The sequence below is a fragment of the Xyrauchen texanus genome, chromosome 45 (assembly GCF_025860055.1).
Source record: "Xyrauchen texanus isolate HMW12.3.18 chromosome 45, RBS_HiC_50CHRs, whole genome shotgun sequence".
Lineage (NCBI taxonomy): Eukaryota > Metazoa > Chordata > Actinopteri > Cypriniformes > Catostomidae > Xyrauchen > Xyrauchen texanus.
The window spans coordinates 12947809-12971244 of NC_068320.1; the positions used below are offsets into that span (position 1 = coordinate 12947809).

General features: G+C 40.3%; 2 protein-coding genes across 6 annotated transcripts in view; both read left to right on the forward strand.

Moving 5' to 3' along the window:
* Positions 1–18625, forward strand: part of LOC127637163 (UHRF1-binding protein 1-like) — a 34699-nt gene extending 16074 nt beyond the window's left edge. Inside the window, exons 7-22 of one of the 3 annotated variants that reach the window (XM_052118084.1) lie at positions 104–274; positions 832–1012; positions 1125–1208; positions 1311–1457; positions 3507–3616; positions 4320–4461; positions 4577–4770; positions 5172–6583; positions 7849–7994; positions 8380–8519; positions 10683–10833; positions 10928–10966; positions 15081–15337; positions 15414–15525; positions 15705–15865; positions 16748–18625. In XM_052118084.1, the coding sequence (XP_051974044.1) occupies positions 104–274; positions 832–1012; positions 1125–1208; positions 1311–1457; positions 3507–3616; positions 4320–4461; positions 4577–4770; positions 5172–6583; positions 7849–7994; positions 8380–8519; positions 10683–10833; positions 10928–10966; positions 15081–15337; positions 15414–15525; positions 15705–15865; positions 16748–16888 (3588 nt within the window). In that variant the 3' untranslated portion in view covers positions 16889–18625. The remainder of the gene's footprint in view (positions 1–103; positions 275–831; positions 1013–1124; positions 1209–1310; positions 1458–3506; positions 3617–4319; positions 4462–4576; positions 4771–5171; positions 6584–7848; positions 7995–8379; positions 8520–10682; positions 10834–10927; positions 10967–15080; positions 15338–15413; positions 15526–15704; positions 15866–16747) is intronic. The other 2 variants (XM_052118086.1, XM_052118085.1) reach the window with 2 other exon arrangements.
* Positions 18626–22227: 3602 nt separating this feature from the next.
* Positions 22228–23436, forward strand: part of LOC127637164 (ankyrin repeat and sterile alpha motif domain-containing protein 1B-like) — a 213690-nt gene continuing 212481 nt past the window's right edge. For 2 of the 3 annotated variants that reach the window (XM_052118089.1, XM_052118088.1), the window contains exon 1: positions 22228–22682. In XM_052118089.1, the coding sequence (XP_051974049.1) occupies positions 22558–22682 (125 nt within the window). In that variant the 5' untranslated portion in view covers positions 22228–22557. The remainder of the gene's footprint in view (positions 22683–23436) is intronic. The other variant, XM_052118087.1, reaches the window with a different exon arrangement.

Consider the following 23436-nt stretch of genomic DNA (forward strand, 5'->3'; position numbering starts at 1 on the left):
ATGAAATACTTTTGTCTGTTTTGCTATGTGCTGAGCAATTTTAACGGTGCACATATTGTGCATCACGGCTATGATATAAACAGCTTGTGTTTATGCTTTTCAGATGAAGGACTGTAATGTAGTGGCATCTAAGCTGATTCTGATCCTGGATGACCTGCTGTGGGTCCTGACAGACTCTCAGCTCAAGGCCATGGTGCAGTACGCCAAGTCTCTCAGTGAAGCCATGGAGAAATCAGCTGCACAGAGAAAGAGCATGGCCCCTGACACCACACAGGTATGTGTGTGTGTGTGTGTGTGTGTGTGTGTGTGTGTGTGTGTGTGTGTGTGTGTGTGTGTGTGTGTGTGTGTGTGTGTGTGTATGAGGGCACCTCCTCTTCTCATTCACCACTCTACCACCTGTAAACATGCCTCAAATACCACCTGTTTCACATTTCCTCATTTATATTCTCTCTCTGTGTCTCATCTAGCAAAATGCTGTTTTTTTTATTCCTATCTTATACTAGCTTTGTTTTTCTTTCATGTCTAAATCTCTCCTCTGTTGTCAGGAGTTAAAGTGACTGTATTGTTGTCAAGTAGTTCTGGAAGCTCTTGAACCCAAACAAACACATGCACCCCTCCTTTATTCTGATATCTAAATAACCTTTTGGAACCCCCTACTGGTTATATTCAAACGTTTACCTCTGATTTTGCAATATGTGTTTATTGTAGCTCATTATGGCATAATTGTACTTTATTAATCTATTTGGACATAATTATGTGGAGACATAATTTGGACATGTGTTGTCTGAGCTTTAGGTACAGTATATTGCAACTCTTAGTGTGTGTTTGCAGGTAACGCCGGCACCCCCCTCAGCGCAACAGGTGCGCACACCGCAGGCTTCAGCCGCTGCGGATCAGAGCGCCTCCATGGCACGCCTCTTCAACTCTCACGATGTTCGCGAGACATCACACCACCTCCAAATCACACACCTGGACCTTCACATCTGTGACGACACCAATGCCAAGGACAGGGGTACTACAGACCTACACATGGTGCTGTGTGAATGTTAACGTGCAGTTGGGTGACATTACCCTGAAATATAAGTTTCGAGTTTGTATATGCATCTTTCATTCTCTCTTTACAGGAATTAATAAGAGATTAGATGGTGGTGCCATGCAGCTGTCCTTCAGTTCTATCACCGTAGACTACTACCCCTACCACAAAGCTGGTAAACACTAGAAACAAGTTAGATTATTACTTTGATTATCTGCTGCTCAGGAGTAGATTTGGGTTATTAAATAAATAAAATGCCTCTTTGCCTCTTTCTCAGGTGAGGGCTGTCTGCATTGGATGCATTATGGAGAGGCCACAAAGTCACGTGAGACCTGGGCTTGTTCTCTTCTGGATGAGTTTAAGTCCAATGTGGACATGCTTAAAATCGCAGTCAGCGGCCAGTCCAAAAGTTCCCCCCAGCATGGTGAGACCCTTTAATATCACTGTCTATTAAACCCCTCTGATTGGCAGGTGTGCTAAGATTTTTACTGATTAAATGAGAAACACTAATTGATTAATTAATTTGTTGTTAATGCATTAGGAGCATGTTGTTTTTTTCTTACAGTTGCTTGTCTCTTCATTAAGCCATTCATGTATCCATCTTTAAAATTTGTGACACTTTATTTTAAAGGCTCTTCACAAAGGCCGCAGAGCACTTTCAGTAGGCACCGATCATGCACATTCATGGCTATGGTTACCATAGTCTTGTGAAGACCGACTCATGAAAAGCTTGAAAACTTCACGGAATTTTAAAATTGTGATTTCTAGTGAAAAGTCATGGAAATAAATAAAATCTTTAAAAAAAAAAAACAAAAGCATGGAAAATTTAGTTCAGGTTTATTTGTATAGCACCTTTTTTTTTTCTCCCTAATTTGGAATGCCCAATGCACTCTTAAGTCCTCGTGGTGGCGTAGTGACTTGCCTCAATCCGGGTGGTGGAGGACGAATCTCAGTTGCCTCCGCGTCTGAGACCATCAATTCCCGCATCTTATCATATGGCTTGTTGAGCACGTTACCACGAAGACATCGCGCGTGTGGAGGCTACATGCATCCACCACGGCATCTACACAACTCACCACACTGAGATCTAACCACATTATAGTGACCACGAGGGGGTTACCCCATGTGACTCTACCCTGCATAGCAACCGGGCCAATTTGGTTGCTTAGGAGACCTGGCTGGAGTTACTCAGCACACCCTGGATTCGAACTCGCAAACTCCAGTGTTGGTAGTCAGCGTCTTTACTCGCTGAGCTACCAGGTCCCCTGTTTAGCACTTTTTACAAAACATATTGTTCCAAAGCAGCTTTACAGAAAATAGAAAAAAAATTATTACATTTAATTAATGCAACGATAGAAATGCTTAGCATCAGGGTCAGAAATAATGGGGGCTCGGAGCAAAAATGTACTAAAGTGCCACCTAAATTCAAAAGGTAAATAATTTTTAAAGATAAAAGAAAAATATTATCATAAAAAATTAGTTAAGAAAACAAGGAAAGACAGAAACAAGCTAATTACATAGATTGAAAATGTATTTTAATTCATTGATTTAAAGTATCTTACATGAATGACACATTACATGGTTTTTATATGGTCCATGCCCTCATAAATGCAAAAAATGCCCCTGAAAATCAATATCTGTGGGCAAATAGTGCCCTTTAAAAAACAAAAAGTTAATTTCTGACACTGCTAAGCATTACAATATATACAGACAGTTAAAAAAAATGGCTTGACGAAAATTGTACATGTAAATTTCTATAGTAAGTGGTATTTTTCTAGTTTTTTTTTTCTTCTAGTTTTCTAACTCTAAAATAGTAATTTACGAAATGTATTGGCTAGAAATTGCACTTTGTGATCACAAATACATACTCACAGACTTTTCAGTGTATTTGGAAAAGTCCATAATATGTCAAAATGTATGGGAAGCCAGACAGCCAGTGAACGGACTATGTGTGGTCTGTGGGCATGCCATCTGAGGCTAGGACTACAGTTGCCATGTCTATACAGCTTTCTCTGTGGCCCCCGAGAGTGTAGCAGAGTCTTTGTAAATGGGCCTTTAGCTAAAGTGTCACAGTTTTTGGCTCAGCATAGCAGTATGGCTAATTGTATTATGAGCATCCTATTAAAAGCATCATTGCTTTTTATTTGGATTTCTTAAGAGTGTTTTGCAGTGGTTATTAAGTGTGCCCTGGCACCTGTCATAGTTTGAGAGGTTTTGCGTAATGGGTTCTGTGTTCCCAGTCCATCAGTCGATTGTCTTAGAGGCGCATGGTGGAGGGATAATGGTTAGGGAGATGGACTCAGGCCCAGACGGCTTGTGGCCGCTTTCCCCCACGGCCAACTGCTGCTGGTGTCTGGAGACAGGTACCTCTCTGGTGTGCGTTTGAGGTGCCACACACACATGGCTGAGGTTTGTGCAGAGGGTCCGCAGTGTTAGTGATGTTTGAATATGTATGTCTATATGTGTTACACAGGTAAAATCTCCACAAGCTCCAGTAGTTCTTTCTCGCCCCCACCTACATCTAGAACTCAGCTCATGTCCAGCTCTATTGTGCTGCGGATGGCAGATTTCAGCATCTATCAGGTTGGTGTGGAACCAAACATACTTAAACACATATTTCTGGATGTACACAGACTCACATTAAATAATAAGTGCACATAGATGCAAATGGCAAAAAAATCTTTGGAATCCTTAACAGGGCACATTGCAATACCTAGTACTATACAGCGTTTTATTCTAAAGAGATTGACGACACACAAACATGGTCATAAATAAAGGTTTAGTTCATCCAATTCAGTCATCATTTATTCACCATCATGTCTTTCCAAACTCGTATTACATATTTTTTTGTGAAACACAAAAGAAGGTATATTGCAGAATTCCCAGAGTGCTCTTTTCCATACACAAAAATTGCCACTGAGGCTGTTGAGCTCCAAAAAGGATAAAAAAGCACCATAAAAGTAGTCCATACAACTCATGCCCTATACCCCCAAGTCATACGATAGCTTTTAGCTTTATGTGAGGAACAGACCATAATTAAAGTAATTTTTAACAATAATCTTCTCCACATTATTAATCATCTCCTCCTTTCCATCTCTCAAATCTCATTCATTCCGATGGTCAATTTAAATAGGGCACATAAAAATGTTGCACATTGACATTAATGAAGTGACACAGAAAACCAGTAATGTTTGGCATAATTGACATCACACCAGTGTAAATTATGGAATTAAAAATCTTTGGGTGAACTAACCCTTTAATGATTGATCTCACTGCTATGGTGAAGGTGTCTACAGCAGACCAGTCACGCTCCAGTCCTCAAAGCATGATCTCCTGCAATAAGAAATCCCTCTACCTCCCTCAAGAGATGCCTGCTATTCATGCAGAGTTCACGGAGTACTACTTCCCAGATGACAAAGACTATCCCAGTAAGACAGAATTGCCCACAGCCATGCTTTCTTCTACATCTGACAATCTCAGAATATGAAATTAAGTTGAACTGAAGGATTAATTGAATTCTGTATACAAATTTCCTCCCTGTAGTCCCTTGTCCTAATCTGTACGTGCAGTTGAATGCTCTGCAGCTGGTGCTTGACTCTCGCAGTCTGGTTTGGCTCAATCTGTTTGCGCTGGACCTTCTTCAGAGTCTGGAACAGTTTATAGAGCTGTACAAACTCAATGACTCCCAGAAACCCGACGAGCATGTGGATATCAGAGTAGACGGACTTATGCTGAAGGTATAACATACACTTAAACTCACACATATCCTGTGATATATGCCCTGAAACAAGAGCTGAGTCTTTAAACCTGCTGCCTGAATAGACAGCATGTTCTTTGGACCCATTTTTAGTATATCAGTTCCAGTATTAGAATCAACGCTTGGTAGCTGAGATGCATGTTAAGAGTCAGTGGTGAGGGTTAATTACATTTCTGTGAGGAGTCCTATTTGCCCATATAGTGTCTCAGATCAGTTACTTATGATGCCCTCTTTAGTGTAAGATGCTATTTATGTAGACATCTTTCCATAAAGGCAATAAGACTCACTGGGTTTTGAGACAGATTTTGGTTTTGAAGATTTGATATGTAGTTTGTCAACGTCTTTGCAGTTTAAAGCAAAACTCTGTTTGTGTGTTTGCAGCTGGTGATCCCTACAGACCAGGTGAAGACTCAGCCTGACCAGCCTCGCTCTGTGTCAGTGCAGACCTCTGAGATGGTGGCTACCAACACACGTCACTCTTCAGGTTGCTCTCGGTCCAATCTGGAGGCTCTCCTGCAGGCCTTCCAGGAGCAACCCTTCTTCACCTCCCTCTCTTCCTCCTTTCCCCGTGCTCAAAACTCCTTTGCTGTGCTGCATTCCGTCTTCCTGCGCCATGCCCACGAGCAGGACACACGTGTTCATGATGTGTATCGGGGCCTCGCCCCACCCTCTCTATCCACAAATGCTCTCAAAACGCCGGCAGCCACTGACCTGTGGGCCATGCACTTTTCTCAGTTCTGGATAGACTATGAAGGTTCTCGCAGTGGTCGAGGTCGCCCAACTCCATGTGTTGACTCCTTCCCTCTCACCCTTTGGGTGTGCCATCCTGCCCGATACGCCCAGCATCAAGAGAGGCTAAAAGCGGGGATAGGGTCAGGGCTTTTGCCTCGGAGTGAGTCGGCAGAGATAGCCAATCGTCTGCAGAGGAAGAAGCTTCTTAAGGAGTTCTACAGCACTGATGCATCACCTAGTAACACCCCAAGCAATGGTCTCCATAAACCCCACTCTCTTGATGGCCTACACAGCCACTCCTCCTCTTCTCGATCCCTTGCCTCCTCCTCCTCTTCTTTGGCAAGCGAAGTGGATTTGCAGGTGCTGATTCATATCCAGAAGCACCTGAGTGCTCAGGTGAGCCATGGGCAGTATGTGTTCTTGCTCAGACTGCAACATGCTGTGAAATCTCTGCAGCGCACTTTACAGCAAGATCTGGAGCAGTACGGCTCCAAGCGCCAGGGCCCTGTCCAGCCTTTCGGCGCCTGCGTAGGCGTGCTCATGAAAAGCGCAGAAGTTGCCCTACTCCTAAAGCCCATACCTCAGCCGGACTCTAGTGCAAGCCCCATTAATTCTGACTTGTCTCCATCAGAGAGCAGAGCCACTCTGGAGGCTGGTAGTGAGGGGGGTGAGGGCCCAGAGAGACCCTCAGCTGCAGGGGAGGGAGCTCGGTCAACAGGCTCTGTGGATCAGCTCCTTTTTGTAGGTACAGATTCAGGTACACATGGCATGAATACACCTCCCCTACTCCCTTCCTTGTCTCCTTCTGTCCTGAGAAAGGGGTCTACAGATGAGAGGAGTGGCATGGTGGCTGGAGGAAGGTTGTTAACTGAGGAGAAAAGGGACGTGAGAAAAGGATCTCTTGATGGGAATGGAAGCAGAACTGAAGCCAAAGGGCAACAGAGTGAAACCTTACAACCTTCACAAGTTGGATCTGTGGTATTGGATCCCTTCTCCGACACTTCTTCTGGAGATTGGAATGATAAGAGTCAGGGAGGCAGGCTACCTCAGTCCATGTCCAGGTACTGCATCATTTGTATACATGATCACAACTGTCCATTGTTTCCTGCTTGGTTTTCGGCAAATGTGGCATCCTATCTCAATAGCCTTGTCCCAAATGGTGCAGTTGATGTGGCCCTCTGGTCTTCAGTTATGCCCATCCATGAAATCCATGAGAACTTGGGGTGTCCCATTTGTCATTTTATGATACATTAAGGTTTTGACTCAACATGAAATGACACCCTATGGTCTCGTGTACTACATAGATGATTATCTCTAAATACTAACCCTCATTCTGCAAAATTATCATGCTATACACCCTAATCCTTAACCCTACTTCTTGGTAGCCACCAATATGATCTGACTAGAGTTTAGCAGAAAAGGGATTGCCATCTAAATATTACCTTCATGGACACCATATACTGTATGAAAGCCACAAGACCGCAAGTTCACATCAAGTGTCCCATTTGGGACAGGGTCCATGTAGAAATGTGCAATATAAGCAAGGTTCCCCGATTTGTGTTTGATAGGCTGATCAGCTCAATAAGGTTAGAGTTAGGGCCTTGTCGGCCTGTCAGGCACATTTCAAGGCAACTTCCACTGATGGGTGTTAAAGAGGATGTGGTCTTAGTAGCTGGATTGTGGGATTTTTGAAGCTCTGTTTTGTAAATATGACTGAAAATTATAAACTAGGAAATCGCAATTAGACTGGTGCTTTGTGAATGTGAGCGCATATTTGTGTGTGAATTTGGGAGTAAAAATCAATATGCAAACTCTTCTGTTTCCTCTTTGTTCTGAATGTGACTTCTGGGTGTGTTTGTCTCACTCTCTCGTCTGAAGGAAAGGCAGTTTATCAGTGGTCTCTGACCTCTTAACCTCCACGCACAGCAGGTCTACGTCCTTATATTCCATGTCTAACATGTAAGACTCCCTCTGTAGGACTCTGTTCCCATCCGTGCGTGTGTGAGATGTTAGTGGACTACATTGTGGTGTTGTGATTTGATAATTTCATGCCAGCTTGGCCCAAGTTGTGTTGTGTGTTGAACTGAAAACACGTGCAGAATTGAATGTTGTTGTTTTTGTTTGTGTGTTTTTGGGAACTCTTTAGTCTTGTGCTTGCAGTACTTAATTGCACCAAGAATTAATAAATTGCACCAGTTTTGCACATAGCAAGAATGACAAGACTCTCTTTTTATAGTGCTATGCTATTTTATTGTGAATATCAGTGGTGACATGCTCAATCACTCTTACACTCTGTTTCCTGCTGTTTTTTTCATGCGTTCTGCAGTGGTCGGTTGATGCAGGGCAAGTCTCAGTCAAGTTTCTCAGTGTCCTATAAGAACATGAAGAAAAGCCCCTCACTACAGTCTCTGGATGACCTCTCAGACAGCTACTCACTGGAAGACTGTGACACCTACAGCCTGCTGGAGAGAGGTACACACTACATTCACATACACAGGAACACCATGTTGTAGTTTTAGTGATTGTTATTAACCACAAGAGTGCAGTATTGCAACAGCCATCTCTCAGTGCGTTTCTATTTTTGTTCCAATTATGGAGCTCTATGACTGTACACAGTAGTTCTTCACAGCCGGAAATTCATTCAGATTTAATCAAATCTTAAGCACAGTTTTAAGGTGCAGCACAGATTTGTTTCAGCTTGTTCACAATTGTTCACCGATTGAACAATTGAAGAAAAACAAATCTTATGAATCTTATGTGGGTTTTTGTTTGGAGTTTTTTGTATGCTGTTGTCAAACGTTATAGTCAAATGTTATATTCAAAGCAATAACATGTATATTTGTCTGTTTTGTTGTAGATGATGTGTCAATCTCTGGTTATAAGGCTATAAATGAAGAAAGGGCCACTGTGACACTTGCTCAGGAAGCAGATGAGTCCCAGTCACCTGACGCCATCAGCGCTGCTTCCCAGAGCATCGACGAGCCCACGAAAGACCTCGTAATAAACGCTCTTTTCAACTTTGTCTCTTTCTTTTCAACCTTTGTTCACTAGAATGAATGGATCAGCAATCTTAAAGGAATAGTTCACCCAAAAATTACAATTATCTCATTATTCACTTACCCTGATGCCATCCCAGATGTGTATGACTGTCTTTCTTCAGCAGAACACAAATTCATGTTTTTAGAAGAAGATGGAGCTCTATCAGTTCCTTGTAATATCAGTACATGGTGCCATCATTTTGATGGTCCAAAAGTCACATACAGGCAGCGATAAAGTAATCCATGCGACTTCGGACAATCAGTGAATGGCTTCTGAAGCAAATCGATACATTTGTTTAAAAGATAAATAGATAATTAAAAAGTTATTTATCTTTTAAAAAGCGCTTGCTGCCAGCAGCTGACAAAAAGTGTGATGTAAGCTTATCAGCAAGTTCACCCGAGAATTCAGACGCGACGCTTATTTACGACAGAAGAATGAATGTCACACGAGTGTTCGGCCATTTCAAACGGCATCAGAGCCCTGTATGGAATCGCCAATTTAAAATGAATAACATTTTAAAAACATAAACCTATCGATTCGCTTCAGAAGTCATTCAATGATAGACTGGAGTTGTATGGATTACTTTTATGCAGCCTAAATATGACTTTTGGATATCAAAGTGCTGGCACCCATTTACTTCCATTATAAGGACCTGATAGAGCTCTATCTTCTTCTAAAAATCTTCATTTGTGTTCTGCAAAAGAAAGACAGTCATACACATCTAGGATTTGGCCCTGCCAAAATGTTCTCTGGCCCCCAACACAAAAATTAAAAATAGCTTTTTTTACCATCATGCTTTAAAAAAGTGTGTCTGAAACTAAATATATTTTAGATCCTGTATATTATGTTTTTAAGATGTATTATTCCTCAAATTGTATCACATTTATAATTTACAAGATATGATTTATGCCGTATGTAACCCCATATAAGCGCTGTACAGATATACATTTATAACATTATCCTCGCCGTCCTGCCATTTACACATGCGTTTTTAAGTTAAGAGTTCTGTAGAGCAAATAACGGGGTTTCAGTCACCCATTTAGTCAATCTGTCAACTTTTGAGCCCTGTGTAATGTTAGTCACCGAGATAAAGATTTGATTATTGGATGAATGTAAAATCCTACAGTAGGTATTAGTCTGGAAACCAGTGGCGCAACTACACATTTCAGAGCAGGGAGTGTTGTCTGTTAAGCGTTGAGCGATTGCACCACCTTTAGTGAGCCACTGGCACCCCTATGCATTGCATACGTTGAATATGTGTTTTTAGCACCTCTGCTGGAAACAATTCTAGGGTTCTGTCCCGCTAAGAGAGTGCATGTATGTTAAACTGCGTCAACACTGCATGGAGAGAGATAAGGAGAGAGATGCAGGAGAGACAGGATTTACAGTCCAATAGAAAGAAACAATTGATTTCTTGTGTTCCTATAAGTGGATTGTTAATTTTCACCACTCTGAGCATGGAATGTGCAGGGATACTTAAAATGTTGGGCAAGACGTGCAATCCTGCTCTAAATGAAGTGGGGGTTAATCCCCCTGCTATTTTCTACACATTGATAGTTACTGCTGCCAAGACACTCGGAAAAGACCAAGGACAGTTCGAGGAGAGCTCGCGAATGTCTTCACGTTCTTGTGCGCACACACGTTCAATATAATGTGCTCTCACACCTCTTTGCAAGCTAAATAAATTTGTGCTCGCTCGTCTCCGAGTGCTCAGTTAGAAGACTGTGTTTGCACCATGTGATGTTTGTGCTCTCACACTTGTTGTCTTTTTGCACTAACTTTATAATTGCAGAACTGGCCCGATCGGGCAAATAACAGTTCTAGCAACTGGCCCGAATCAAATTTATTAGTAAATTGTTTTGTCTTCATGTATTTCCATTTTTGTTTTTAAATGTAAATTGTTCACATATTTGGAAATAGACACTAGAATGAACACTTCTGTTATTTGGCCACTGGGTCACATTTATTGGCCGATAATCTCAAAGTGGTGGATACATCTGTCTTTCACTAGTCCTTATGTTAAAAAAAGAAAGACAAAGGAACTGTTAAATATAGATAGATGCACATCTAATGATGATCAGTCTATATTTACTAATCCATGTGATTTGTGTGTGTTTGTAGGTTTCGGTTCTGATTTTGAAGGTTCACTCAGTCTGTTGCTCTCTGGACCTGAAGGGTGATGACACAGCAGTAGCTCTGGAGGTGGGACGCATCCGACCCAATCAGCTCGGCAATGTCAGTTTGCGGCAGTATCTTAGCAACCGCAGCCTGGGTAAGACTTGATTGATGCTTGTATGTGTTTGTTTGTGGGTGTGTGTGTGTGTCACTGTTATACTTGTAAAAACTCACTGTGTGCATTTCTTCAGGTTTAGTGTCCTCTGCATCAGTCACTCAGAGTGATGAAGGTAATCCATGTGTGGTATAATATGTTTGTGCGCATGTTTGTGAGTGCAGATGCTGTTTGTGTGTATGCATGAGTTGTTGTGTGATAACTATGTTTAAGTTTGTGGTTTGAGCACATTGTTTTAATAAGGAATAACATTTATAAATGAATGAATTTTTGGAAGCTGTGTTGGTTTGTGAGTGTTGTCGTGGTGTGTATTCACTGCAATGGAGCATTTTTCTCCCTCCACTTATCCTAGTTCTCTTTCCCTACCTTTAGCTGCTCTTGATTTGCATTGACGTTTCTCAGCTATCACAGCCCACTGGGTTCTGCTCCTGCAGAAGACCTCAAACACACACACACACACACACACTTGTGTATCTGGCCAGTATCAGAGCCCTGTACTGGCTCTTTCCTCTCACAGGATTAATTTCGAGACTTTTCCACCCTCAGTTTCTCTTCACTGATTCTGCAAGTACAAACTTCAGGCTGTTTTTTTGGTATCTTCCTTTTTTTTGGTTTTATATTAGACCAGAATCAATGGATAAATTAGGTAAAAATAGTATTATTTATATTACTATTATATCCAATTAATATTATTATTATTTTTTTTTATAAAACAGAAATAAACTTTATAATATTTCAAAAGTATGTGTTTCTTAATTGTCAAAATTTTTCTTATTACAACTTATTATTCAAAAAGTTAAATTCTTAATCCTTTATGATCACATTAAAGGGTTTTTTAAAGATTTTCTGTTTCAGTGGCTGCCTAAAATTAAAGACTTGTAACTACCAAAAACCCAAAGAGGGTCACTTGTTTGGTATAATTTTAAAGAAAATTTTTTCCATTTTTTTGAGTCTTTCATCCTAAGAAACTGCTGAAAAAAATCACAAAAACTTGAGCCAAAATTTATTTTTTGTAATATGACATTATACACTCACCTAAAGGATTATTAGGAACACCATACTAATACTGTGTTTGACCCCCTTTCGCCTTCAGAACTGCCTTAATTCTACGTGGTATTGATTCAACAAGGTGCTGAAAGCATTCTTTAGAAATGTTGGCCCATATTGATAGGATAGCATCTTGCAGTTGATGGAGATTTGTGGGATGCACATCCAGGGCACGAAGCTCCCGTTCCACCACATCCCAAAGATGCTCTATTGGGTTGAGATCTGGTGACTGTGGGGGCCATTTTAGTACAGTGAACTCATTGTCATGTTCAAGAAACCAATTTGAAATGATTCGAGCTTTGTGACATGGTGCATTATCCAGCTGGAAGTAGCTATCAGAGGATGGGTACATGGTGGCCATAAAGAGATGGACATGGTCAGAAACAATGCTCAGGTAGGCCGTGGCATTTAAACGATGCCCAATTGGCACTAAGGGGACTAAAGTGTGCCAAGAAAACATCCCCCACACCATTACACCACCACCACCAGCTGCACATTGGTAACAAGGCATGATGGATCCATGTTCTCATTCTGTTTACGCCAAATTCTGACTCTACCATCTGAATGTCTCAACAGAAATCGAGACTCATCAGACCAGGCAACATTTTTCCAGTCTTCAACTGTCCAATTTTGGTGAGCTCTTGCAAATTGTAGCCTCTTTTTCCTATTTGTAGTGGAGATGAGTGGTACCCGGTGGGGTCTTCTGCTGTTGTAGCCCATCCACCTCAAGGTTGTGCGTGTTGTGGCTTCACAAATGCTTTGCTGCATACCTCGGTTGTAACGAGTGGTTATTTCAGGCAAAGTTGCTCTTCTATCAGCTTGAATCAATCGGCCCATTCTCCTCTGACCTCTAGCATCAACAAGGCATTTTCAGCCCACAGGACTGCCGCATACTGGATGTTTTTCCTTTTCACACCATTCTTTGTAAACCTTAGAAATGGTTGTGCGTGAAAATCCCAGTAACTGAGCAGATTGTGAAATACTCAGACCGGCCCGTCTGGCACCAACAACCATGCCACGCTCAAAATTGCTTAAATCACCTTTCTTTCCCATTCTGACATTCAGTTTGGAGTTCAGGAGATTGTCTTGACCAGGACCACACCCCTAAATGCATTGAAGCAACTGCCATGTGATTGGTTGATTAGATAATTGCATGAATGAGAAATTGAACAGGTGTTCCTAATAATCCTTTAGGTGAGTGTATATCTCAGGGTGTAAATAAGGTAGCTTAAAGAAAACTGTTCCCAATTATGTCTCCTGTAACTAGGTCAAATTTTGTGTTGATACGACAAAACAATAAAAAGTAGCATTACAAAAATTATTTATCCTAGTGTCCAGAAGTCTCTCCAAATAAGTAAAACATAATAATTGTACATAAGAACAAATTACACATTAGAAATCACATTAGACAATCCTCTCTGCCCATATTTGGATGACTTCCACCTCTGGTTGCAGCAATCTGAATCCTAATATGACTGGTTTAGTGTTCCATGATGCTGGACAACATACTACATAATTTCTGATGAAGTCATTGGTTCCAGGAAAGCTAATGTGTTTTTAGCCAGATTGCACATTTTGTGTTGTGTGCACATTGTGCTTCATGTGGATTATTTACTGATCTATGTATCTGATTATGTTGTGTGTGGGATCGTTTTAAAGATAATCGTAGTTGATAAAGATAATCGGTATGTGAAAACACGGCATATAAGCCAAACCTGTTTACATGTAACATGTATGTCAAAGACATATACTATACAGTATGTCTGTGAGTAAAACAAGGCTGGTTGTATTCTACTCTTTGAGAGATTTTCAACAAGATGAGACAAGGCTATTTGATCAGTTTGATTACAATAATATGTGCAGTTCAACATTATTAGTAAATTATCAAAACGGAACACTTCTGGTTTGTCTTAAAATTTTCAACAATACCTATTTTGTGTTGGTCCAGACTGTAGTTATTAATATTTTAATAATTATTATTTTCTATGCCAATCGGAGCTTAAAGGGTTAAATATACAGCTCTGTTAATCCCCTTCATCTCGTGTTTCCTTTGTGCTCTTGGCACTTACAAATGTTTAGTTTTTTTTTTTGGTACCATGGTAATACCATGTATTTGCGCATGTACTTTATGATAATTCTTTGGAGTACATTGAAATACTATGTAAATATTATGGAATATGAATATGGTAATCATTTGGTATCATGGCATATACCAAAGTACTGTGGAATTAACATTGATAATACAATTGTACCACATTTTTTTGTATAAAAATCCATCATCTCAGCCTTTATTTATTTCCGTTATCCCCATTTCTTTATCTCTATCTCTCATTTTGCTGAATGAGCATTTACTGTACACTGCAATATTTCTCTGTACACTGGGCTGAGTGAGGATGTTTTGTTAGTATAGACTGTGGTTCATAGCTCATGCTCCTCTGGAAGAAGTACATGCACTCAGTCAGACAGAGCAGGCAAAGAAATATAAAGGATACTGAGGACTCATCAACTCCAGATCCTCTGGGACCGGTGAATTGATGTCTCCTTTCTGCCCTCTGCCGTTGGAAATTTCAATGAGATTTCTATTCATTACCGCAGGCATTGTTGCGCTGACATTTTTGGATTCAATGCATAATTTAAATGCAGCGTTTCAATGTTTTGCATTTGTCTATTTTTAGACTGGTGGCTGTCTCCTGTGTCCTCCCTCGCTGTCTGGTTTCACAGTCTCTGTGCAGCAGGCCCTCTACTTCCACTTATAAGTGATCCATTGGTTTCCTGCATGATAGTGTGCACATTACAGGATCGTGGTAGTTGTTTGGTATACAAGACTTATTGCATTGCATGTGTTACTCATGAAAATTGTGAATTAGGTGGTTTACATCATGCAGATCAAAAAATTGTAACCTTTGTTTTGGGCTACGTCTAACTGTTAAGGTTAAATCGTTGTAATTTACCACTTGAGAATGAGTAGCTGTTACTTAAAAAGTAAAGTAATTATTCAAAGAATGCATTAAAAAAGTAAGAACACCATTGTTTCATGTTGAGTGCTGTTAGGTCTATTCGTTAGAGACATACCAAATTTTGCCAATTATCGGTAGACTCAAAATAAAAGAAACAAACGATTTTCGATCGATATCTAATGATAAGCATATTACTCATTTTTAGATTTTGTCCATCTCTCACAGGTTCTGGGTCAGGGTTGGACCCCAGCACGGTGCTGTTAAATCCAGAGGTGCATGTGAGACTGGAGAGCGGTCCAGGGGCTGCGGTCCACTCTCCGCTCGCCGAACAAAACGGCTTTCTGCAGTGCCGCGTACAGGCCTTCAATGCTGACTTCCTAATGACATCACTGCGAAACCTCGCCATGTTTCTGGAGGATGACTCTGCCTCCCAGGTCCTGCCTATGGAGATTGCCATCAAAGATACACACGTGAACTTAAAGGTATGTCCTCACACAGACTCGCATATTTACTTTGCACAGATAGTGTGTATGAGACTGTATGTTTGTATTCAATTAGGATAATAATCCCAGTGACAATGCATCAGAGCCGGAGGCCACACCCATCACTCTGCATATTCACAATCTGCTCATCCATCGTCAAGACGATGGCTCGTTCAGCATTGGAGGAGGTTATTTACATCCCTTATTTCCTGTTATTCTCTTAACTTTAATCGTTCCTTGGCATCCTTTCCCACATGCATGCATTTTTATGAAAGTTTGGCTTTTATTTTTAATGATTTTGAAATAGAATTAAATCCAAGGAATGCTTGTTCTAAACTCACCCTTCCCCCTCTCTACCATTGGACAGCTGAGCGCGCTGTGGAATCAAAGCTTCAGAAGGCGGGGCCTGTGAATGACAGCAGGCTCAGTTCTGACTCTAAACTTCCTGTGGGTGTGGCTAGCGAGGCAAAAGCCACTCAGACTGCACCTCTGTCACCCACAAGCCCCACCCCCTCAAGTCAAGGACAGGTACACAAGGCTAATATATGTTATGTATATTTGATGAATATGTTTGCATGATGCAAAACTGCATTACAGTATGTCCACATAGAGCTGGAACAACACATGGAAAAAGGAAGTATACCAGAGCCAAGGGATAGTTCATTCAAAAATTGTAATTCTCTGATAATTTACTCACCCTCATGCCATCGGAATGTGTATGACTTTCTTTCTTCTGCAAAACAATTTTGAAGATTAGTAGAAAAAGATCCAGGCTCGGCATGTCCTTAGAATGGGAGACGATGGTGATAAGATATTTGTAGGTCCAAAAAGCACAGATAGTCAGCATAAAAGTAATCCATCCTGTCTCCAGCGGTGACATTCAAGTTTTTTGAAGCGAGTCGATCACTTTGTGTGTGAAAAAGAATGATATTTAAGCACTTTTTAACTATAAAAGATTGGTTCCATTTAGGCATTGACGAATGGCCGAAAGCGCAATGGCACGTGAACTGACGCATGACAGGCACACAACCAATGAGTTGAAGGAACGTGCAATGCACTTATGTCACACGAGCACTCTGGTAAATTCGGCAAAAATGGAATGGTAAAATCGGACTTGAATATTGATCTGTGTCTCACCCACACTTATCATATCATGTCACTTCTGAAGATGTAGAATTAACCACTGGAGTCATATGGATTACTTTTATGTTGCGTTTATGTGCATTTTGGGGCTTCTGGGATGGCATGAGGGTGAGTTAATGATGACAGAATTTTCATTTTTGGATGAACTATCCCTTTAACCTCAATTACAGAATGAAAGTTATAATTTAAGCAAACACAAAAGCGTCCAGACTCAAAAAACATTAAAGAGTTTGCTTGCCAGACTAATGCTCTTTTCCATTCACACAGCTGCTCATGGAAGAGAATGAATGCTTGAAACTGGAGCTCTCCAAAGCCAAGATGGCACTAGCTGAAGCCCAGATGGAGAAAGACTCTCTCCAGCATCAAATGAAGACACTTAAACTCACCAGCGGGGGCAGCAACAGCTAGTGGCATATTGTGTGCATACAAAGCTGACTTTTGCCACAAGGGGGCAGCAGAGTGCTTGGAGGGGCCCAGCGCTGTAAGAAAGCCCAACTCTGCAGCCCTGAATGTAGCTTGGGAGAGGATGGCGTGCGCTCTCAACCACACTCGGGATCCAACTTTGCAATCAGTGGCATCTGCTTTAAAGAACAGTGTTCTTCACTATAATGTACACACAATACTTTAGTTTCTGGAAAAAAAAAATCCAGTAAAAAGTCTCTGGATCGCCAGCTGAATTTCACAGCTTTCCACTCTTTTTATGCTTGTCATTTCGCTTGTAGGTTACCATACATCATTTGTGTCCTCTCTTCTAGTTTTTACTATTTGTTACAGAGTTTTGTGAATTTTGCGTCTGTAGGTGGGGGCTGCTCATTCAGTTCCCTAAGATAGCCTATCTCTCTCTCCCTCTCCAAACAATCGTAAGCAGTGTAGGAGGAGCACATTCCACTCTTGATCTCTAATCCCAGGACAGTCTTACTGAGAGTCAGGGTGTGTGACGTTGAATGTCATATCTTTGGAAGAATGTCTTAAAAAAACAATTTTACTTATTGAACAAGAACTAAAAAGAACTTATTTAGCTCTTAATAAATTTGTGTTTATGTATAGTAATTGTGATACACAAGAATGTTTTGTTAATACATGAAGTGCGATTGAATTCATGTGTGAGTGGACATTTTTACATCTCATTGTTACACTAGTGTCTCAATAATGGGAATATCTTTTCGAAATTATATATGTTCGTGAAGACACTACAGGACTGTGTAGAAGTTGATTGTGTTGTGCTGTATGGAAAAGATGTGTTGGTGCAACACTGATATTAGTTCAGTATTTTGGGACAAACCACACACTGCACCATTCCACCTTTGTCTTTGTTTCTAGGTTAATGTCTGCACTGCAACAGTCAAATGAGCTCAATTATTCATTTTGCAGTTGATTTTTCTGTTGCAGTTTCACTCAGTTTGAATATGCGATTTGTAACTTGCTTGTCACATTGTTAATCTGATTACCAGCATTTCTGCAGAAAAAAAATCAAAACAGTGGTAACTAAACCACAGAGATGAAAAAACATGCGCTGGAAGAGATGCATGGTTTAAAATCACTCAGAGTTTGTATTAGATAATTTTTCATGGCTTGTCTTAGTTATGCTTTTAAGATAGATAAGCCTCCTTTTGTATGATGAAATGGCCCCACTATAGGACGCCAGCATTTTTTAAAAATGTTTATTTTACTCTTACTCCATCCCGAATATTTTTTAATTCCCTTTGGTTCTCTCTCTCATATATATATATATGAGAGAGAGAGAGAGAAAAAGCCTCTACAAGTGCCTATGACTGCACGCACACCTTCTCCAGAGGTTTTGATCATTTCTTTTCTCACATTTTGTTCTTTAAATGAATGTTTAATGCTCTTCATACCACAGGAGTGTCTGTAGTAAATATCTCTGATTGGACATGGAAATGGAGAGCAGAATGTCAAACACCTGATTGTAGACCAAGTATAGGGGAACCTGCTTTTTTCTTCTGTAGTACTAGGTCATATGCCCAAAGTCACCTTAGACACGCCCCACAACATAATAGACATGCCCCACCTCTTTAGCACAAATGATAAACAATGAAGCTCAATCAAGCAATCTAGTGAAATTATAATTTCTTGTGTCTATCAGAAGCTGCTAAAGTATTGCAAAATCTGAAATAAAATGCTGAAATTAAATAAGGAGTTGAGATTATTTTTTGTTGTTTGTCAACCCATGTCTTTTTTTGTTGTTGTTGATGTTCTGCAGAATTCACAAGAACCAGTTTGATGTTATAGACGTAGTTGCCATTTGATTTGTGCTCCGTATATGGGTGTTGATCAATGATTTGATTTGATATTAACAACTTTAATTTTGGTCTGTTCATGAAACATAGTATTTCTTTGCCTTCAGAAGACTTGGAATAAGATGCACAAGTGGTATGGACTAATTATATAACACTTTTGAATGCTTTTTAAGCTTTAAAGTGAGTCTCTATGAACTGGGATAGTACTGAAATCAGCAAACAAAACATCCTGTAAAACATCTTTTGTGCTCCGCTGTAGAAAGTCATATGTGTTTGTAACGACTTGAGAGTTCGTAAATAATAATATAAATGTAATGTTTGGGTGATCTATCCATCTAAATTAATTCCACTGGCGATGATAATGCGGCGAAAATACTAATTCTGTCTGGGCCTTGTTGTAAGTATTAAAGTGCACCTAATATTGTTTTAAAACGTGCCTAATTTTGTTTTAAAGGTCTCATACATGCATCCAAGGTCAAAAAACACTTTAATTTGCTCATAATTTAAATTGCAGCATTACCTTTTTTTCCCCCAGTGTCAAAAACGACTCGTTCAATGATCCGTTCTGAAGAATTCATTCTAAACTCCTCCTTTCAGACAGCATACTCTGCTCTGATTGGTCAGATGTCCCAGTCTGTTGTGATTGATCTACTGATGTGTAGTATTTGAGGGCGGGTCAAAGCGGTTCGCGAGCAGCCAATGAAGACCATAGGCGTATCTAATTACATCGGTTAGTACAGAGCCATATCTGGGTTAGTACAGGAAGTATGTCTGGAATTAATAATGACTCGTTTCAGGTGTTCAGAATCGGTTCTTTCTTTTGGGAGTCAATAACTCCATTTGTTGTGCTATTTGATTTTTGAAACTTTGCAGACCTTTTTACATTCACAAACAGCTATATAACACACTACAGGACAGGTAATATTTGAAAAACCATAATAGGTGCTTAACATGTCTTCCATAGTATCTTGTAACTAGTTTAATACTTTATAGTAAATATATTTTATTTAAGTGATAGTTTACCCTAAAACGAAAATGCAAATGGTGACCACATCTTTGATGCTCCAAAATCACATAAAGGCAGAATGTCATCCACAAGACTTCTTTGGTTAAATCCATAACTCCAGAAGTGACATGATAGGTTTGGGTAAGAAACAGATCAATATTTAATACTTTTTTGTTCAAATCTCCACTTTCACGTTCTTGTGTTTTTGGTGATTCACATTCTTTGTATGTATCATCATCTACTGGCCAGGCAGGAGAAGTTATAGCAAAAAATAACTTTTAATATCTATTTTTCACCCACTTCAAATCCCACACCTAATCTTCGTTTGTGTTCTGCAGAAGAAGTCGTACACATCTGGGATGTCATGAGTGTGAGGAAATGATGAGAGAATTTTCATTTTTGGGTGAGCTATCCCTTTAAGTCTGTGGATATTATTGCAGTGACATATATAGAATGGGAGCTACATCATGTACACTGTTTTATACTGCCACAGACCTCTGGTTGGTCTGGCTTTACCACAACCTCATCTCATGAACTGTAGCCAACACCTACAGCCCCCAAGTGTGTGAGTGAGAGAGACTGTGTGTTCTGAATGTATGCATTGCCTATGAAGGCAGATGAATACCGCTCTGTTTGCTGCTCTATGGCGGAGTTTATTCCTGGAGTAAGACACTAAATAGACACTAAACACCCTCTTGTTTTTGTGCGAGTAAGAGAGAGGGCTCAAACACAACTGCCTCATAAGATCCGGTTGTTTCGGTCTCTTGGCCTGAAATCCAGCGATTCTGTCCAGTGGGCCTGCAGCTGCCTCTCTTTCTCACTCTTATATTTCTGTTTCTCCTCCAGTCTTTAGCACAGTTTTTCTCTGTCTTTGCAGCTGAAATGCACAGGCAGTAATGCTGTGGAGCTATTGATAAAGTGTAACAACAGTCTGAGAAAATCTCTGTGCAATCTCAGTATTTTAATATTATAGCTATAATATTATTTGCCTTTGCAAAAAGTACTGTATCTGCACCATGGGACAGTGATTATACCAGATCATACACAATTTCAGAATGTAATACCATGGTACATCGAGCAAGGATGTAACCATGGCTGCAAATATAAGAGTTTAAATGAATATTCCTGATTCAGTACAAGCTGATGATTTTAAACATGATTTTACTGGGATAAAATCGCTTACTAACCTTTTCTGTGTAATGTTATAGCCCATTTTAAAACTTCATTACCATGATGATGTAATGTCAACAAACCCTAAAACGTCTGTAAAATTTACAATAGAAACGACTTTACATCTTAAATAATACATGAGTTTTAACAGAAGATTAAATGGAAGTGCTTTCATAAAATTGTAAGCTTCACATGTATGCCTCCCTCCAAACATTGGCCACTGTAACTTTGATTTTTGATTTTTAAAGAAAAGGTGTAACGAGTTGATATCATTTATCAACTCAATATTACGCCACAAATTCTGTCGATTGAGCTTAACTTGTATTGAACCTGGAATATTCCTTAAAGATTCTGCCATTAAAAACCCCATATTTATGACACCTATTCTGAATTATTCTGAACCATTTTATTAACCGTCCCCCTTAATGGCGGTTACAGCCCTGACTTTGCCTTTGATGTGTACCAAGGTACTGAAATTATCATTATTTTCACATACCATTGTATTTACATGGTACTCAAAGGTAATTCAAAGAATATATGGTACAGTCATGATGCATAAAAAAACCAAATAACATATAACCATAATTCATGTCCAAAAAAATGTACCAAAAAAATGTACCATTGTACAATGGTGTAGAAAAAAACTGATATTACCATGGTACATGTCCAAAACAACATGGTACTATTATCTTTGTTTTGGTTGACATTGATTCAATTATTGATTGATTGATTGATTAAAAAAATTATGACAAATTTATTGTCAGATGGTTGAGTTTCAGTAAGACATTGAAAATGTGCAACAATGTGGATGCAAGTCTGTTAACATTCCCTTTAACATGACATGCTGTAATGTCCTGTCCTCGTGCACCAACGATAAGATCAAAACAATACGTTACAGTAAGACGTAGTGTTCATTATCCGTGACATCACGCCCAGCACGAACAGAGAACACACACTGCCATACAGGAACTCGCATAGATCTCGGTTAAACGGCACACACACACACAAAAGAGACTCTCCATAGACTTCCATGCATTTTATACAGATCTAACGATATCTATCCCATAACCCTACCCTTAAACCTAACCCTCACAGAAACCTTATATTTTTACATTTGTATATAAAACATCGTTTAGTAGGCCTACGTTTAATTAGCAATTTCCCTCGTGAGGTGATATTAGGTTTTACTATCCTTGTGGGGATAATGTAACACACACACACACACACACACACACACACACACACACACACACACACACACACACACACACACACACACACACACACACACACACAAATAAAGAGAGCGCGAGGGGAGGACAGCGCGTTTACGGTTACCGGGAGCGCAGTGTGTGTGTGTGTGATATAACCCGCATCTCCAGGCAACCGGGCCGGCCGGTTTGGAAGATCGTCATCTTCCCGTTCCGCTCGGCTGCACCGGGACCGTGCTAAATATCCGGTGCAGCATCATTCCATCATTCAGCTCCGGTATGGCGTTCACGCGTTCATTCGTACAGCAGCGCGCGGTGGAGCGTTTATTTGTCAGTATCATGGCACAGAAATAATAGGAGTAATCCTCGCCTTTTTATTTACAGGCTTTGGGATAGTTTTTGTTGTGTTTGTGGATTAAACTTGTGTCCGGGATGGGGAAGGAACAGGAGCTGCTGGAAGCGTCACGGACCGGGAATGTTATCCTGGTGGAGAAGCTGTTGAGTGGGAAGAAAGGATTCCTGGGCTCGGGCTCCATACCTATGCCCGGGTTACTCAGGTATGAAAACAGTGCTCTAGAGGGCAAGTTTGTGTTTCTGTGTGCTGAAAGGGGTTTCCGGGAGTCCACGGGATACGCACTGTTTATTTACGAATACAGAAAGAAGCGATTGCATTAGCTTGTGCACTGTAATACATCACAAACACACACACACACACACACACACACACACACACACACACACACACACACACACACACACACACACACACCACACTCTCGGCATCCCCGACCCACCGCAAACCCTCAAATACTGTATAGTCTAGGCTACACAAACGCACACATTCAGATATACATGCATACATACATATATGTATGTATATGTGTGGGGAGGACACTTACCGATCACAGTCTAGGTATCACCCTCAGTTTAATTGTGTTCAACTTCAGGCAAAACTTTGAGAAGGACTGTTATTAATACTTAATGTGATGGGGGATACCCATAGAGGAGAGCTGTCCTGAATGAATGTGTGTGATGACCCCTTGCAACATTCCCAATGGAAAAAAACATGTAAAAGAAATTAGATCTCTTTAATACATGGATGTTTTAAAGACAATACATGTATGGAATATTTAAGACTAGCAGGACCAAATGTAAACGTTTAAGAATTGGTCATTGGAAAAACCCATATTGAATGACCACTTTTTTGAGTATTGGGGCTGGTGGGATGTGATCCCTGCAATGTGGATACTGGTTGTGGTCCTGCTTTAAAACTGTTTCCCCTAGACAGCAATTTGATTCATTGGAGACTTT